This window comes from Heteronotia binoei, chromosome 11, assembly GCF_032191835.1.
Source record: "Heteronotia binoei isolate CCM8104 ecotype False Entrance Well chromosome 11, APGP_CSIRO_Hbin_v1, whole genome shotgun sequence".
Lineage (NCBI taxonomy): Eukaryota > Metazoa > Chordata > Lepidosauria > Squamata > Gekkonidae > Heteronotia > Heteronotia binoei.
The window spans coordinates 53,629,986-53,649,943 of record NC_083233.1 but is presented as its reverse complement, the minus strand read 5'-3'; the positions used below and the strand labels follow the sequence as shown (position 1 = coordinate 53,649,943).

Sequence of the window (19,958 nt, the reverse complement as noted above, 5' to 3'; positions counted from 1 at the left end):
TTACTCCACTGATGTCCCACCCCAAACCCTACCCTCTTCAAGATCCACTCGCTAAATTGCCAGGAATTTCCAACCTTGAGGTGGCAAATGTAACTCATGGGTGCCATTTTCCTGCTGTTAGTGCCTCACAGCTGTTGTCCTTGCTGTACCAGAGGTCTTAAAAACACTCTTGTAATCAACTACAGTAATTACTGGTCTCTAAAAGAAAATTTAAAAGCTCCCTGGGCATGCAACAGGAAAAGAAATGCAGGGGAAATGTCAGTCATGAAGAGGGCTGAGTGCGGAAAACATTCATAAGACATCTATGTGGAATTTCCATTGCCGGCCTGTGAATTCTGGGGTTCGGCTAGAAGTAGTTGGAAGTCTCAGCAGCCCCAGGAGAGGTCCTCCTTTTCCCAGCATCCCCTGTCCCACCTCCAATAAGCAGGCACACAACACATACTGTTTACTCTCTTTTTTAATCATTAGAGTTACTCCAAATCAGGATTGATACTTCCACAGTCCTGCTCAGCTTCCACCAGCCGCCGAGTGTCCAGGTTCCCACAGGCTTCCCTCTTGTGGAGGCAAAGTCTTTTCTGATAGCCATTGTAGAAGCAGAAGCCCAAGGAGAGCACCGCAACCACAGCCACTTCCAGGAGCAGGGCACCAACAGCTGGAGGCATCACATTGTGTTTCCCACCTGCCAGGAAAAGAGCCACAGACACCATTTATCTAAATGTGGCAGGGACCGGGCAGTAGACAAGATTCTCTACTAGGAATGCAGTTTATGGGAGCTATGGAAGTAATTGGTTGAGGATCAGTGGAAGCAGCAAGCAGCACTAGAGCTCCTAGACACTATCATGTTAATCTTAGGACAGGAACAGCAAAAACAGCTAGCTGTTTTCTACATGGGGAGAGGTTTGTATGGTTTCCTTACTGCTACTGAGACTGCTGATACAGTGCAGTAGCAACAGGGCTTCCACACAGCTGGTGTCCCCAGAATTTTTCAATTGAGACTAAATAGCTTTATATTGATAAATCTATCCGTTTCTCTGAATTATCAGCTTTCATTTAAAAGCCTCTAGAGACGTAAGGGGAAAGACAAAGAAGGGGACTAGAGACATTTTTAAAAAACGTTATCTGAAAAATCAGGAATGTAGCATATTGGTAAAAGAGGCTGGTTTTCCTGTCCTGCTTTTCTCAACCCCAAGGAGTCTCAAAGCAGCTTAAAATTCCTCTCCCCACAACAGGCACCTTGTGAGACAGGTGGGGCTGAGAGAGTTCTGAGAGAACTGTGACTGACCCAAGGTCACCCATGTGAAAGGAGTAGAGAAGCAACCCTGGTTCTCCAGTTCAGAGTCTGCTGCTCTTAACCATGCTGACCCTCAGTAGTATATTAATATAATACTAGACAATCATGAGAGAAAATAACCCTGACAAGGAAAAGAAAATGGCTGTTGCAGAGGAAACATCTGCTCTGCGGGCAGGGGCTTCCCAAACCTACATGGTACCCACACAGGCTTTGCTGGGATCTTTCTTAAAACTTCAGAGCAAAGCAGATTCAGGAGAAAACCTATGAAAACTTGGGGTGCAAATGAATGCACTCTGATGCTATGGAGAAACAGGAAGGAACATTTCCAAAGGGCACTGAACTCAGGGCAAATAATCCATGTGAGCCCTTAGAAAGGGAGAGGCTTCCAAGAACCTCAAATTGGAAATTAGCCTGGAACAGGGGCAGTGCACAGCTTGCTCTTTGGAGACAATACACCAAAAAGCATCAAGTTTGCCTTAAATACATTGTGCTTGTGAGCATAAAAATGCATAAAAACTCCTGTGTTTGTCTTGATGCTTCCTGTAACTACCGGCAGCTCTCCAAGGTCCTGGGCAGGACGCTCTCAACACTCGCTACTTGGATCCTTAACTAGAAATGTTTCTTTTATGTGCAGACCCCTGTAGAACTGTTCTGGGAACCTTCCACAGCCTAAAGCTGGGAACTTGTCAACAGTCAGCAGCCCTCGTTTTTAAAACCTGCAATGGCAAGCACAGGAATGCTACATTATGATGTTGGGCAGTAAGAAATATGTATGCTCAGAGCAAGGCTGACTGGACTGCTTTCCTGCTTACCCTATTCTTCCCTCCCTTCTGCTACAGAGCTTCTTATCAACTCTTTCCTCAGAGCTTTCTGACATGGCCTGTCACTTCCAACCAAGTGATCAGTTCCCACACCTGCATATTGCAGATTCTGCAATGCAAGGTGTTAATTGGCCTTACTGCCTTCACTCTAGATGCTTTGGCTGCCCACACTTGAGGCACCACCACAGCCAGGAAGCTAGCTATACCCCATTAACAGTTCCCTGTGCTCAGCTACAGCGCTCCGATGACCATGCAAAGAAATTTGAGCTATGCTAAAGCCAAGGGCCAAGAAGTGACTGTCAGAATGGGATATGGAACAACTGATTAGTTTAGAATAGGAAAAGGAGTTCGACAAGGATGTAGAGTACATCATGCGGAATGCCGACCTGGATGAAGCACAAGCCAGAATTAAGATTGCTGGGAAAAATATCAATAACCTCAGATATGCAGATGACATTGCTCTAATGGCAGAAAGTGAAGAGGACCGAAAGAGGAGAGCGCAAAAGTAGACTTGAAACTCAACATCAAAAAAACTAAAATCATGGCATTCGGCCCCATCACTCCTTGGCAAATAGAAGGGGAAGACATGAAAGTAGTGACAAACTTCACATTCCTGGGATCCAAGATCACTGCAGATGGTGACAGTAGCCATGAAATTAAAATACACTTGCTCCTTGGGAAAATCAGTCAGTCCCAAGGGAAATCAACCCTGACTGTTCCCTGGAAGGTCAGATGCTGAAGCTCAAATACTATGGCCACCAAATGAGAAGGGAGCACTCACTGGAGAAGATCCTGATGCTGGGAAAGACAGAAGGCAAAAGAAGAAGGGGATAGCAAAAGATGAGATGGCTGGACATCATTACTTATGTTAACATGAATTTGAACGGACTTCAGAGGATGGTGGAAGACAGGAGGGCCTGGCATGACTTGGTCCATGGGGTTGCAAAGAGTAGGACTCAACTGTGCAACTAACAACAACAAAAAGCCAAGGGAGCTACCGCTCCACTTGTGTGAAGCTTACTCGTACATTGTTTGTAATCCAAGGTTCTTGAAGACATTACTACCATTTCCACCTTTATTAAAAGCTACCTATGGTGACACTCAAACCAGATAAAACTGCTGTCCAACACACAATAATCTGAGCCAATAGCCTTTCTAATGCAAGCTAGCTCTGATCTAAAGATAGCCATAACAGAACACAGCAAAAAAAAAAAAAAGCTTAAAGCAGAAATTAATGGCTGATTTAGAGACATTATAAGGGACACGAAGGATTGCTGCTGGCAAAGGGAAGAAGTTGCAGGCAGTTAGAAGCATTGCATTAAAGAACCAAGAAAACTGTGTTTGCTTTTCCTTTGGTGTGTTCATCATATGAACGAGCCCTTCACTTGTGACGTAGAGTCTGAAGCCTACACCTACTGGAGCCTTCCCTGACAATGGAGGCCCAGATAGCTGCCACTGCTAAATCCGCCTTCTTCCATCTTAGGAGGGCGAGGCAGTTGGCCCCCTTCCTGGAACATAGAGACCTGGCAACTGTGATCCATGCAACGGTCACCTCGAGGCTAGACTACTGTAATGCCCTCTACATGGGGCTGCCCTTATACCGAACACGGAAACAGCAGCTAGTGCAGAATGCAGCGGCCAGGCTGTTAGTGGGACTGCCTCAGTGGGAACATGTGCAGCCTAGGCTGCGGGACCTGCACTGGCTGCCGATTGTGTACCGAGTTCGCTATAAGGTGCTGGTTATTACCTTTAAAGCCCTATATGGTCGAGGACCTGCCTACCTTAGGGACCGCCTCTCCCCATATGTCCCTCAGAGAGCACTGAGATCTAGTTCTCAAAACCTTTTAAAAGTCCCTGGACCAAGAGAGGTTAGATTGAAATCAACAAGGGAGCAAGCCTTCTCAACAATGGCTCCCCAATGGTGGAATCAACTACCAGAAGAGGTGAGAGCCCTGCGAGACCTAAATCAGTTTCGCAGGGCCTGTAAAACTGCCCTCTTTCAGCTTGCATTAAGATGAAACCCGGGAAATGACATCTAGCCTTCCTAGATATAGTTGAACTGTAGCACTGAAATGTATAATTCACAATGGTTTAACTGTCTATTTAATTTTAACTTAATTTATGAATGTAATTTTATTTGTTTTAATTGCTTAATTGTTGTTGTAATATTGTATTTTACTATCATGGTATATACCGTGTTGTGTTAGCTGCCCTGAGCCTGCCTTCGGCGGGGGAGGGCGGGATACAAAAATTTATTATTATTATTATTATTACACCTGAAGCAGAGTTAAGGGCAGATGAAGACTGGGGATTACTTTATAATGTCTAAGATTTCTGTTCAATCACAAACCGCTTTAACAGAAAATTACAAAAATGTTTTCATTGCTGTTTGGTACCCTTTAATAAGTTCTTACTGAACAAGATATTCTTCCAAGTAGAATGACATATAGAAAGATGTTTTTTTTAACTCTGAGTATTGAAGATAGTAATTTTTGAGAACTGTAACTCTGAAATACTCATAGTAACTGTACTGATGGTTTTTCTTTTCCTTTTATATACTTGTTTTCCCAAGTGGATATTTTATTTGAAATTGTACTCAAAAATTTAAAAACAAAATAAAGAGAATTGTTTGAAAAAAAAAAGACTGGGGATAAGGGCAGCCCCACTCAGGCTGCACACAACCAGCGGAATCTCTCGCAGCCTCCATCTCGTCTGCAGAGGTCTGACAATATTACAAAAAAGAGGAAGTCTTAGGCACATAACTGAAGGTTGTCTAGGAGTGGACGAAACACCTGATGGAGTAAACAAAAACTATCAACTCTTATCACAGGCAGTTAAGATGGAGACTTGCAGTAATTCCCAGTTTGCAAAAGGCAAAAGACGAAGTTCAGTGTAATAAAAATGAAAGAGTATTAGACATCCCCAGCATCTGGGAGTCAGATCATTTTTCCATGATTCAAAAAGCTTAAAAACCAGGCGTGTGTTTTTGGAATCTTCACAGAAGGCTCTTCTGCATTCTCATTTTCCTCACTTGTGTGCCCATATAGGTCCCCCCTCCCTATTCTGTACATGTGTCTCCCTAAAGGTTTGCGGTTTTCCTTCCTATTCCATACATGTTTTGCTCCTCCTCATGTTTGATCCAATATTACATTGCTTTATGCCTGGCATGAAAACCCACAAATGTCAGACAAAGTGATGTAATATCAAATCAACGTTTAGAGGGAGCAAAACACATGTGGAAAAAAACTGAAGATATTGGATTTATATCCCATCTTTCACTCAGAGTGACTCACAATCTCCTTTACCTTTCTCTCCCACAACAAACATCCTATGAGGTAGGAGGGGCTGAGAGGGTTCTCACAGCAGCTGCCCTTTCAAGGACAACTCCTGTGAGAGCTATGTCTGACCCAAGGCCATTCCAGCAGCTACAAATGGAGGAGTGGGGAATCAAACCCGGTTCTCCCAGGTAAGAGTCCATGCACTTAATCACTAAACCAAACTGACTTTCACTACACCTGAAGCAACAGACAACATAAGTGAGAAAATGCAAATGTGGAAAGGCCCAGTGTCCCTGATCAGAGATGGGATTATATGTCACATTAGCAGAAATGCAGTACAGGAAGAGGATTTCATTCCAGAAACTCTTTAGACTTGCAGACAAGAACAAGATAGAGAACTGAGACCATTTGAAGAGACTGTCTGTGCGGGATGCAAACAAATATAGATAAGCTAACCCAGAAAGTGCAGCAGTCATTTAGAGACCAAATTTGGACCACACTATACCCAACAAACATAGAAGTGACAGAATATTCAGAGGTCAATATACTTGGTGAAGGGAGTACATATTATTACTGTCACAATGATATCAAGTACTAATTAGAGTACCCAAATGAGTGATTTTAACCTCAGGACTGGCCAGAATATCAGATCATCAGAAGGGTTCTGACCTTGCAAGATCTAAGGGATCAGGAATATGCTGTCATCAGTGTTTCATATAATTTACGGTATTTGAATTTCTTGGCTGCTTTGCACACAAACATACATTCTAAATTAAAGTCTGGCAACTGTCCCAGTGTAGAAAGGTATCATTTGCACTTTCTGATAAACTCACTGGGGTGGGGTGGGCTAGAAAGAATGGAAGCATTGCAGGCAATACAGAAAGTTCAAAAACTCAGGCTGGGTGAAAACAATGATCACTATAAAGAAATCCAATGGTAAATTACAAGTATGTCTGAATTCCAGAAGCTTAAAACAAGTCTATCAGGCAGAAGTACTTTAGCTTCTCATGAGCAAGGAAATTATGGCACAACTCTTTTCCCAGCAAATTCAATACCTCTTCAGGTTTTTGCATTTCCAGTTTACAAAGGATAGCTCACAAATCTGAACATTTAATATTCCCTTTGGAATATTATGTCTCTACAGCTTTCATTCAGTATAGCCTCAGCTCCTGAAGTATCACAGAATGAATTAGATGATATGCAAGCACATTGATTAACAATATTGGCTGGGCTCTACCAGTGGGAACTTGATCTAAAAATTTTTTTAGGGGGGAGGGGAGAAACAATCAGACTTGCAAATTAAGACTTGAACAAAATATGAGTTTGGGTAAATTAACCCACATTGCTGGGAAATGTTCCATCTACACAGGAGGAGTGAACTTGGACCAGAGAAAACTTTGACCAGAGAAAAGTTGAGGTTGTCAGACTCAAGAGCATGCCATGGCTCTAGTCCCCAAGAGATGAGCAGCAGTTCCAAGGAATGGGGAATTATCTAGGGAAAATTATGCTAAATTTGCCATTCAAAACAGCTCCCTTTGGGAGACTCTAAAAAGCCACGAATTGCTGTGTCCACCCCCAGCTGAAACATACACTTGTCCTGAAACAGGAACTGATGATAGCCTCTATGTTAAAAGTTCTGAGACCCAAGCAGGCCAATCAAGGTCTTATCAGATGCCCTGCAATTTAGTTCTGCAAACTCACAGCACCAAGCCATGCCAACTAGTGCGCTTCTTGTTTGCCTTTGAGATTCCATGTTTATAGAGGAAATTGACCATAAACCTTCAACAGCCTTATCGGAGAAGCTATAAGCTTTGTCTCACCAATATACCCCCAGTAACAGCAGAACACCTCCCTTGTTGCATTGGCAAGGACTACTTCTCTGAAATCCAAGAAGTTTCCTAATCTTACCTTTGTGACTTTTGACAGCAAGAGAACTATTCGAATCCCATTCATAGCTGCCTGTGTTCTGAGCTGGTTTTTGAACCCTCAAGTGGCCAACTACCGCATGATAACGTGGACCATGTGCTGAAATGAAATGAGATCCCTTCTTTAAGACTGTTGATCCCAAATCCCTCCACCCTCACGCTACATCCCAACTCTCAACAGAATTTCTTGACAATCACAAATCCCATTTCTGTATATTTGCATATGTTCTGCAACATCATCACTTGCAGGACCTGAAACCTCATAGTCAAGATTTTCAAATTCAATTGAAAAAGTTTCTAGACCATATTGTGGAGAAAATCAGAGGTCCTCATGCTCTTTTCTAAAACATCCTCTAGTTTCAAATCAAAGCAATACAGGTTTGGGGAGTGATTCAGGGCAATTATTCAGGACAATGATTTTGATTTCCTCCTGACAGGAACTAGAATTCTGGCAGAGAACTGACAGTCTTGCTATGACTAGTTCAATCGGCACCCCGTTCATTTTCTCCAAAGGAAGGAAGACTTCGACATTATCAAGAGTGATAAGTACCTTCCAGATCTCTCTTGAAGCGAGACTGAGAGGTCTGGCATACTGATTCACAACAGCTGCACACAGAACTGGAGGGATCATCTAAAAGTTCCCACCTGTTAAGAGAAAAGATAAATCTAGGAATTTCTTATGGCATGGCATGAAAGTTGGAATAGTGTTTCAGGTTCTATATACCACAATAGATGTGACCCTGTAGCAAAATTATGAAGAGTCTCAGCCTTGTAATATAGCAAAACAGCTTTTGCAAGGAGTCTCATCCTGACAAGCACCCTGATATTACCCTGTTTATGGTAAATCTTCCTCAATTGTTCTTAGTTGGTCCTCCTCTGGAGTAATATTCTAAAATTAACTATGACTATAGCAAGAACTATAGCATGGTTGAATGGAATTAGAATATACAAGAGTATCAAGAACTACATTATCAAACTTACCTCTTGTTTTTAATTTTATGTTTGTAAAAAAAGCAAGCCAGTCATAAAATTGCTGACATGCTGCAAAGCCTACTGATTCTAATAATGCTGACAAATTCTCTCTAAACAAATTGAGATGTTAACTTAAAAACAAACTCACCCCAGTAATTCCATGCAGCTGCATGTGAACCTGACAAATACTGAAAGCTCATGATCATAGTGAAAATGTTCTAGTATTAACATCGATTATAAAGTATCCAAATAATGAAAAATATACATACATACATACAACTTCACTAGCCGTGCTACACAGAGACCCCTGTAAAGTTGGCAGAGCTCCCATGGCACAGTTTGACTTGAGAGGGAAGCTGCTGCCTCCACTTTAACTTGCTTAATACATAGAAGGATTTGTTTGAGGAGGATTCCACACAGGGTTCCTGTGGCATTAACGCACCATTATTTCTTCTTTGCATGTGAAGAGACTTTACCAGCTGAATTTCTACCTACTATATAATTAAGTGTCCCCTCCCATTCTTGGCATGGTTCTTCCCCTTATGGCTACCATACTGGCCACCGCTGCCACCATGTAAAGAAGGCTGCTACTCCAGAAACCCCTCAGATAGGGCTCTTCACCAGCTGTGGGCTATTTACTGAACAAAGGAGGAGACTCCTTATTCAAGTAACAAGCAGTCCTTTATTTAGTATTTCCAAGAACCAAATTGGGAGGAGGGGGGGGGGGGAGAAGTCAAAATAATAATCCATCCAAGTAGATAAAGCCCAACACATCACAGCAGTTAACACAGTAACAGTTTCAAGCCTTCAGGCAAATTCCTCACTCAGGTTTCTGGGGAGAGCATTTTCCAATGGTCAAGACAAGATGAATTCCAGATATCTCACAGCTGCCAACTGCTGCTACAAGCATTACCTCCTCTCCTCCTAATTCTGCTCTGAGTGCCTGATTCTCTAGCTCAAAACCTGCCTATTAAGCTATTGACTCACTACAGCTGCCAGCTCTATCCTGCAAGGGTAAAGAGATTCAAACTAACTCAACCCACTACAAGTCCAAAGAGGAGGAATCATAGAAGGCTTGCATCTGCTGTCACAACCAAAAATTCATACACATAACATTCTTTATCCTTGACATAGCCCCCCTCAGGCAAAAACCGTACCAATGTTACCTCTTGGTGTCTTTATGAAATGAACAGGCTTTCTTCAGGGGATCAGTGAGGACTTCTGGGTCCCAAACTAGAACCTGGCAATGTATGTAAATCTGGAAGAAGAACATAGTGTGAACATTGGATCAGTTAAGTCAAGCTGTATTAGTAAACTAGCAAGTCACTATCACAAACAGCTTTAACAAGCCTGGAGCTTTTGAATGGTTCCTATTAGTATGCTTGGCCTGTCATCAGTGTAATTGGCACAGGGACTGTATATGGCCTCAAGTATCAGGGAATGGATTTGTTCCAAGTGCCCACAAGGGATGGGGGGGGGGGGAAGCCCTGCTAGGTAATATCACTGGTCCATCCAGTCCAGCATCCTGTTTCACACACAGCTGACTGGTTACTGTAGCGCAGGGGTGGCCAAACTTACTTAACTTAAGAGACACATAGAATAAACATCAGATGTTTGATAGCCACAAGACATGAATGTCAGATCTTTGAGGGAAGGCAAATAGATGGGGGAGGGAGGACAAAAGGAGAGGTGGAAAGAAAGCACCTGTAACTATAAATGCATTCTTCAAGCTGCTGGCTGGCTTGAAAAAGTGACTTAAAGAGAAATGCCTTCTCCAAGCCAGACAATGGGGCAGTGGGGCTTCAAGAGCCACACAATATGTGTGAAAGAGCCACATGTGGCTCCCAAGCCACAGTTTGACCACCCCTGCTACTACAGGTCAACAACAGGGCCTAGAGACTATTGGCTCACAGCACTGGTATTCAGAGCTCTGCTGCCTCTGAAAGTTACTCCCTTTAGTAATCATGGGGAGTGTGCTCGCTTCGGCAGTACATACACTAATCATGGGGAGTAACCACTGCTGGACCTATCCTCCACTGAATCTGTCCAGTCCTCTTTTAAAGGCATTAATGTTTGTGGCCAAGCCCATCATTATATCCCCTAGCAGCAAATCCCACATTCTAATCACTGAGTATTTTTTGTCCATCCTGAACCTATTGCCTGTCAATTAAATTGGATACCCCTGAAGGCTAGTAGGGGGGGAGATGTTTCATGTACTCTCTTCCCTATGCATGATTTCTTAAAACCTCTATTATGCCCCCTTCATTTATATTTTTTCCAGATTGAGAAGTTCCAACCTCTTTACCCTTTCCTTGTAGGAAGAGTGCTCCAGTCTCTTTAATTACCTTGGTTGCTGCCTTCTGTATTTTTTCCAGCCCTGCAATGTCCTTTTTGAGATACGGTGACCAGGACTGCACACAGCGTTCCCAATGAGACTGCAGCCTAGATCTATACAGGGTATTGTAATACTGGCATTTTTATTGTCAGCTCCTTTCTTAATCCCCAGCATGAGCTAGCCTTTTTGACTGCTCACACACTGGGTTGACTTTTTAATTGCGCTATCCACCATGGCCAGGCTTCCTTTCCATCTTATTTTTAATAATTTCAGATTCCATTAGTTTAAAAGCTGGGATTTTTCATTCCATTGCCTACCACTTACACTTAGTTACAAGAGGTAAGCTTCTTACCTAGTCAGAGAAACAAATGGATTTATATGAAAAAGGAACCACAGCCTTAGACTGCTCTGTTAACTGAAGCAGCTTTAGGGTGTAGAGTCCTTCTCCCTAGGATATGATGGGGGGGGGGGGGGGGGAAGCAGAACCACAGCCCTGCAGGAGGACCCACCTGTGCTCTGCTTGTATATTTGCAACTACGACAAGACTTCTGTTGTGTTTAACCAAATTTATACCAATTTATACCAGCTGCGGACTCAGCATTTCTTAGCGCCAAAAGCTCTTTATGCATTGTAGATGACTGGATCAGCAAACCTAGGTTTCTTTTGAGCCTGATATGCAAGGTCACTATGCCAAGGATACTCTGCTTACAAGACTTTGCAGGAAATAGTACATGTCCAGTTACTTACATCAGTGTTTATGCCAATAAATGCAAAGGCCTGCAGAGAGAGACGGATCACTTCAGGAGCTGGCCTTGGAAGGAACAAGGAATTGGCTACCATGCCATCTGTGAGACACCTGCCAAAACCCAGCAGAAAGATAAAGGCAGATTAGATGCACAAAACAAGAAAATACTCTAGAAGATGACACAAGCTTGTATACCTTTACACAAACCACGTTGATCCAGGTGCCACTGGCCTCAAGAATTGACCCTTGCACTCAAGTTGCTGAAGAGGGCCAGAAGCAGGTTACATTTCTTCCCATCCATGCTTCTGTATGTGCAGGAGATACAATTACACCTCTTCCATTCTTAACATCCTTCAGAGATTTCCCTTTTCTAGCTACCTATCCTTAACCATAGTTGAACACTTGAAGAAGAAAATGCAGGGTGCAAACAAGAAGTTTGGAAATTCAGATTCCAGCCAGAAATATTATTCCGGTTCTAGCTACTCTGAGAGCAGTGGATGCTGCTGAATCAGAATGCTGAATGCTTGGTAGCCTCACAGCACTATCCTAAGCAGAACTGTACCCTTCTGTTTAAGTCAGTGGGCCTAGAAGAGTGTTAACTCTGCTATGGAAGGCACTCCTACACTTACACAGTGCCTTCATGTCATTCCTAGTAACAAATATTCATCTTGCATTGCAGTGTTCTTTCTAGGGTCTGTAATGTAGGACCTTGACAATCAAAATATGTTGAACAGAACCAGGCGCACTTTGCCATTCAAACAATTAAGCCATTTTCCTAACCCCATACTCTAAGCAGGTACAACTCACACTGCTCTGAAATCTCTGGAACACATTTACCCATAGTTAGCAATAATGCTGTAATTCCTAGGAGATCTGTAAAGTTCTGGTGTGGCAGCAGCTGTGCACTCATCCACAAATACTCGCAGGGGCTGGTGGAAGGATCTCTGTACTGCAAATTCCATATTGATTTGTGAGCCCAGGACAAAGACCTTCACATCTGATGGCGCACTGAAGTCCTCTGCAAAGGAGACCAGAGCCAGCACGTTAGAAAGCACGTTTATTTGGGTACATAGCATACAAATGGAGGAGCATTAAAGACAGGCCAATTGTACTTCCATACCCCTGCCTTTCCAGGGCAGTTGTAAGCCCACAAATGATTACTACCAGCAAATGTAAAAAGTGGCACAAAGTCATAAGCTAGAAATGTGGGTTCCCCTCAGCCTTGCATGGCTCACCATAACGTTTTATCAAATATAGCGAGACATCCTGAGTATGCACATTAGCTGTGTTTCCAAGTGACTGAACATGAAATCTAGTAAGAGCATCACAGCCTTGACGGACCCTAGTACGATCTAGGTAGTTAGTATTCTTTGTCATGAATGATACTAATGGTCAGCAACTAGATCATAAGAACTTGAACAGAAGTCTACAATAGATAAGATAAGATAAATTTATTCTTATATCCCGCCCTCCCCCGCCAAAGGCGGGCTCAGGGCGGCTCACAGACATGGAAGACCATGATATAAATAAAATACAATATAAAACAAACAATTTTAAAATACTATTCAGTTGCGATGCAATTACATAGTTAATCAAATAGATAAAACAGGTGCTATAAAGTGCTATTGATCACAATCATGCACAAGATGGCTGGATGGCTACAGATCCATTTAGCCAGGTTCTGTCCCAAAAGCAAGCTGAAACAGAGAGGTACACTGTGACCTACTTTTTGCCCACCCAATCTCCCCCCATCCCCTCCCGGGGCAGCAGTCTCATTGCTCCTTTGGAGAAGCTATTGAAAATAGTCATAGCATAATTAAAAAGAGAAGCATAAGCTATGGGCCGTGTAGGTGAAGGAATACAATTTGTACTTCACATGCAGAAGGCCTCTTTAAAGATGATGTCTGGTACCAGTACTAGAAGGGACATGGCTCAGTGGTGGAGCACCTCATTTGCAATACGGAAGATTCTAGATTCAATCCCTAGCATCTTGAGTTAAAAGGATCAGGCAGTGGACATAAGACCTTTGCCTAAGACCATGGAGAGCTGCTGCCAGTCTGAGTAGACGATACTGACTTTAATAAACCAAGGGTCCGACTCAGTATAAGGCAGCTTCATGTGAACAACCATTCCCAGCTGAAGCAGACAGAAGAGACTAGGTGGACCAATGGCCCAAGCATATGACAGCTTCATATGCCACACAAGTGGCAAGACTGCTGGGTCCCAGTGCAGTCAGTTTTTTTAGGCTGGTGTGTTGGAGAGGTTAACACCTGCCCAGGAGTCACATCAAAGCACCACTGAGCCAAGGAAGAGTTGCACATATTATACACGCTAATTCGTGCAAGGATCATTTCCATCATGGAACCATATCTACCAAGATGGAAGGACAGTACATGCCCATTTCACTGCCTATAGCAGCAATCTACTGTCTACAAGAGGCAGCCATCCATCCTAAGTTGAACAACCTTTATTTCGATTTGGCTTTTGGTTTTTGTTCAGAACAGAAAGACTGCTGGGTCCCAGCACAACCAGTGTTTAAAACTGGTGTGTTTGAAAATACCTGCCCAAAAGTCATAACAAACTGAATAATTCCTGTTTAGGGTACTTTGTGGCTTTTGATGAGTAGGAAACAGGAGTCCTTTGGCAGTAACCTCACAATTTAGCTTCTCTCAGATTTTTTGCAAGGGTAAATGCAGAGGGAAACCCCCACCCCAAAACTTCATGGCAGAGTCAAGACACTTACCATTCATCAGCTTCACGGTAAACATTGGCATACTTGAAGCAGAAAGCTGGCCAGTCACCAAAGCCATTTGTGGAGGAATCACACTGGCCCTACATGGCAAAGGAGAAAACTTATCACTGAAGATCCCCCACAAGGCAGATTAACACCAGATCATTCCTCATACAGACAAAATAACTAAATAACCGAGAACCTGGCACATTTGAACAATAATGCTATCTCCCTTCCACTGACCCTTGCAGTTTTGCTACCAGATGTATATGCCAATAAATTGAAGAGTTTGGTCATCTTGCCCCCCACATTTTAAAAAAGTTAGCATTGCTTGAACAGTCACACATTTGTAAATGTATCAGGAAAAGATGGCTTCTAGGCGATGGTACAGGCACCAGCCAATCAGTTCTATGCATAACTAATTTTTGCTGCATGTTTTCAGAGCTGTTTATCCCCCAGAGTTCAAGGGTGCTTGACAACTATTTCCAGCTTCCAGGTCAAATTCACTGCTTCACTAGCACTAGATCCATTTGCACCCAAGGAGTCCAATACCCACACAAGAGGCTTACTCATAGTCAGTGCAGTTTATCCTCTCAGCAAAAGGATTGTTGTAGAACTGGCCACGGAGGGATGGAGGACTGTAGACCAGATTGATGAGATGATCAACCGTTTTGCCAGATTTCTGCAGAAAATCACACTAATGAGAAAATTAGCTAAAGCTCCAAGATAAAAGCTTTTCAGATAGGTTCTATTCAGGACCGGTCATTTGCTGTCACCAGCTGCAAAGGGCTCTATTCCCTCTTTCTCCACTGTGGCTCCACATATACCTTAACTCCTAGATCAAACCCCTAATGACCCACACTTTGGACAGGATGCCCACCGTCAGATTTTAGGTGCTTTAGAGAATTATTATTAAAGATTACTAACGTCTGTTTAGGGACAGAAACTTTGCAATAGCTAAAAGGGACAGTAGGCCAGCAAGGTATCTGGGTATCAACAAAAACAGACCAGCTCAGGACTTATCAGAAGTCGTTGTGGTGACCACAGGGACTTTATAGCATGTGGACCAATCTGATATAAGTCCCACACATGCTACACCATTCTGCCAGGACTGCCAAGTCGGTCCACACCTAGCAATATCTGGGTACTAGTATACCAGTCTATATACTGCAGCTCACCCTATTTCATTCAGTGCTACACCCTACCTTGAAAGCGCCACATGGCAAAAATTAGGAGCCTGTAGCCGTGGATCAAGGCCTGTTAATAATTCAAAATGGTGCATATGATTTGGGTTCTGTTTTAATAGCCTGGCATGTGAGGGGAATACAGAGCTCTGAGAAGCAGTAAATTCTTATGGCCAGGCTGCTGTCTGCTCCTAGAAAGGTTCGCACTGCACTTTTCTGATTAGGTGAAGGGTTGAAACCTATGCCTCATTATGTCTGCCTTTTATTGTCAACTCTTCTGGACAGGGATCTTTCCTTCAACCACCATCTACCTTGAGCCATAATCAGTGCTTGCAGGCAATGGATGTAGGGAATGCAAAGCAGCTGGAAAATTTGCAGTCAGCATTTATACATAGAAAACCTACCCAGGCTCTTTCTTATATTCTGCTGGCCGGTCACAGGGGACCCCATCAAAAGCAGCTTGTAAAACCAGAACAATTTAAACAAATTGCACCAAATAAAACCATCACACATTTGAGGCCCAAGCCTTTTATTTCTAGCAATCCGCTGCAATTCTCCAACATCCAGTCAGAAAGCAGCAGAAAGGAGAAAATGGCTGTTTTGGAAGTTGGACTCTATGGTATTATACCTCACTGGAATCACTCCCCTCCCCAAACCCTGCCTTCCTCAGACTCCACCCCCAAAATCTCCAAGTATTTCATAATCCAAAGGCGGCAACCCTGGCGGTTGGTCCCAGAACACTCACCAGCCGTGCAAAGCCACACTCCTTGAAGTTGTACTGGAAATGGAAGAAGGCTTGGGGGCTATTCTCAAAGGAGAAGGGGCAGTTGCCCAGGCTCAGGAACTGTGGATTGAGCTTGAGACCAGTGTTCCAAGGGTCTGTCTTGACAACCAAATGGATGCCAGTTCTGTTGCATTCATAGAACACAGAGTTTGCAGGGGCTGAAAGGGAGACGAGTCAACTCAAGAGCAGAGATGTACACAAAGATCAGCATATGAGCAGCTAGGTGAAGGTAGTCATGTTATCCGAAGCCAACAGAATAGGAGAAGATACTCCAAGAATCTCCAGCAGTTTTTAATCAGAGAAACAGGATATTTCCTAAATTAATGTGAGCCAGCTTAGGTAGCACATGCATGACATGGTGGACAGTGTTAGAGGAGGGGAGGACAGGGAAAAAAGGAGGAGCGGATTCAGATTTTGTGACCCTAGGTCACTCATCCTTGCTCTAGGATTGTTGTGGAGGGTGTCAAAACTACTTACCTCCCCACCATTACTAAAGGAAAGGCAAGACAAAGCCAAGAAGTGACCTCAGCCAATTAGTCTTAGTTCAGCTGGTTTCTGGCACAGCAGGTCTTCCAAAAGTAATACCTTCCTATCTGCATAAGTGGTTTACTCCCCTTTTCTTGCCTGGTTGCTAGAGAAGGGTTTTCCCAGTAAAACAGATATAACAGGTGATTTTTTTTAACCACAGCATCTTTTGTAGCAAAGGAATTTGCTGTACTCTGGAAACCTTTCAGCACTTGGTTTGGGTACCACGCTAACATTGCCAGCCTCCAGATCTCTCACTTTTATCACTGAGCTCCGGACTACAGAGATCTGTTTCCCTGCAGAGTGTACCATGCTGAGGTCCTTCCTCTCTTCAAACCCTGCCCTCTCCAAACTTCAACCTCAAAATCTCAAGTTATTTCCCAATCCAGGGCTGGTAACCTTACACTACACTGAGGGGCAAACAGGGCCTCCCCCCCCCCCCGCCAGTCATTTCAACTCAGAAAGACAGTGCAGCAGGGGAGACCGTATCCAGCCCAACCACAGCATTTTGGACATGATTTCCCTGGGGCTGTATGTGGTGCAAGTCAGCTCAAGTCCCCCAGCTCATCCCATCTAGCTGACGCCTTGCAGCACAAGCCTTTCCCCTAACACCACAGCAGACTTTCCTGCTTCCCTTTTCCTTCAGATATTTCTACAATTCAATTCAAAAGAGAGGTGGCACTAGCCCTTTTAACCCCTCAACTCTTCCCCTGAGCACACAGATCTCACACCTTAACCACATTGGTCCTGCCCCAGGGCAGGCCCATAGCTAACCAGGGACCCACAGGCCCTGTCCCCTTGACAGGGTTTTTTTAGGGGAGGCCTTCACCCTCCATCCCAGGGCTCCCTAATCCTCCCCCCCCCATGTGATTTCAATTGTGCAGGAGGGGCACCATTTAAGGGGCATCAGAAGCAATCACCAGCCTCCTACACAATTTAAAGGGGCCCTCCCCCCCACAGCCTCCTCCCACTGCAGCCTCTAGTAATGGGGCTACTCTGGGCAGACCCACATCTTGCCAGATGTATACCTTTTAAAAGCTGGCAAGGCACCCCCAACGCCACCCCACTAAACACATCAGGGCCATTGGCCTGATCCAACATGTCTTCTTTTATGTTCTTATCTAGATAGGACTATTCCCTTCCACACTTTAAGGGGCTTGGATCATAAATCTCCAGGAAAAGCAGGACTTCAGGAAGTTCAGCCACTTCCACCACTACATTTCCCATCCCCTCTAGAAAAAAAACACAAAGGAGAGAAGTAAATTTAACTCCAGTTTGGAAAAGCTTTACTTCAAACAGGAATAACCAGAGCCAAACAAAGCCAAGACTTACCTCTTTGAGCACTGGCAGGCACTATACTCCAGGCAAGGATAACAACAAACAACCCCTCCCACAGCCCCATGGTGACACTCCTGCCTTGCAAGACTGCTGGAAGGACTCACCCCCTGATGGGCACCTAGTTATAGCTTCCTTCCCAGAGCTGCCCAAGGCCTTTCCCCAGACCACAGGTGCTTGGGATTCCTGCTGATCAGCCTTCCTCATCAGCAAGTGGCTGAAGCCAGCCTTGCACAGGCAATTCCTCCAAAGTCTTCAGCAAGCAAGCTTATGAGCAAAGGGCACTAACTAGAGGGTGCAGTCAGGCAGTATAGACCAGTGGCTACAGCACTGATGTTAGAGCTGCGTAGAGCTGCCAGCTTTACAACTTGGCTTGATGTACAAATATTAGCAGGTGATAATCTCTTGTGAAATGCATCAGCTGCCTTGTCTGCATCTCCAAGGGGCTGTTAAAGGTACAGGAGCATCCTTAATGGTTTCTTTTTCTGATCAGTTGGCAAATCTACCAGTGGCTACCTTCCAGTACAGGAATACTACACAGCCTTATTCGTTTTTAGCATTAATTGCATTCTCAGAATGCGCTTGTGAGAACTAGAGGTATGGTTTAGTTTCTGCAAAGAGAGTTCAGACTTTTGTGAAAGGCACTACTCTGTGTAATGGTAGTGCCTGGGCTCAGTACCAGTCAGAGCAGATGATCAAGGGATTCCAGAAATGCAGAAAGTATGACTTTGTAAATTTAGCTCCACACAGCAACAGTCTGATGAGGACCAAATACTCCAGGAGGTACCAGACCCTGAGGGTGTTTTTACATTCAGTTTCATCCAGAGTTTTAGAATCTTCAAATCGCCTACCACTGTTCTGCTTTAATTATTTTCCTTTTACATTTAAGCGGTTCAATTGGGGGGGGAGGGGCGTGTCTCTGATCAGAGGGCAGCCAGAATACCAGTGTTTAGTTAAATGTATACGATTGTTTGGAAATCATGTCAACACTGCAAAAGCAATATAAATTTAAATTACTAGATGAGGCAAGCAATGATACGTAAAAATTTCAAGTGCTGTCAGTTCTCATGCAAATTACTGCAACTTGTGGTGGCTTTTGGAGGAGTCTTTTAAAACGCATGAAAACTTCTACAAGTTTGAAATGCTTGTAGAGAAAAGACCAGATCAAAACTAGTGTGGAGAAAAACGTTGCAGCAGCAGCTCTGAAACTCATCTCAGAGAAACGAATGTAGATGCTTTGGGCAGTAAAGATGCAAAGCAGTTGTGAGAGCGTTAGGTAATGTAAAAGGTGAGTTTCCAATGTGGTGATAGTCACAAACTGTCAGTTTAAAAACACCCTGAGAGTAGGTGAGAGTCAGTTAAGGGGGGAGGTGAGCAGAAAGAGTAAGATGGATTGGCTTGCTCAAACTCTTGATTGCTTAGAGAATCCTGCTGGAGGAAATTTCCAAATGTTTATCCCCCTCCCCAACCCTGTAACTTCTTCTGAGCACCTAGAATCCTACTTTTTAATTCCAAATTGGTAGAGACGGGCAGCAGTTGCTCATTACTGAAAGGTAATCACTTTGCACATGCTCAGAGATATTTCTTTACAACAATATTTAATCTTTGCTTACTTCAGTGGCCCCAAAAGTTCTGTGGCATTTTGTGGAACTCTTTCTTCTAACAACCATTGGTGGAAGATGGAATATTTGTATTCTGCACGCTTTCTACCCTCTACTGCTTTCTGGAATAACAGCCTTGTTGGTGAACTTGTCTATTTATTGGATTATTGGGAGAGCTTCACTAATCACATACAATATGGTTGGACACATTTCAATTTTAATAAATTGGTTCAGTGTTCATTAATCAAGGATAGATCTGGAATGACTTGCATTTTAAAACCAGGAACAACAGCTGGCATTGACAACAATATATGCACAAAACCAGTATGGTTTACCATGGAGTTTGGGGTAAATCCTAGAATGGCCTATGACAGTGACATCACTTCCAGATAACTGGAAATGACATTGTAGAGTTGCATGGTGGCATGCAA

General features: G+C 43.6%; 1 protein-coding gene across 1 annotated transcript; it reads right to left on the bottom strand.

Annotated features, from left to right (window-relative positions):
• Positions 1–439: 439 nt before the first annotated feature.
• Positions 440–18,349, bottom strand: LOC132579429 (zona pellucida sperm-binding protein 3-like). Its single transcript, XM_060249771.1, has 10 exons — positions 17,924–18,349; positions 16,028–16,224; positions 14,668–14,780; positions 14,111–14,199; positions 12,205–12,385; positions 11,370–11,478; positions 9,454–9,545; positions 7,866–7,960; positions 7,299–7,415; positions 440–679 (listed from the first exon to the last, which is right to left on the bottom strand). The coding sequence occupies exons 1-10, from the start codon at positions 17,991–17,993 to the stop codon at positions 471–473; spliced, it is 1,272 nt and encodes a 423-aa protein (XP_060105754.1). The 5' UTR covers positions 17,994–18,349; the 3' UTR covers positions 440–470.
• Positions 18,350–19,958: the final 1,609 nt, after the last annotated feature.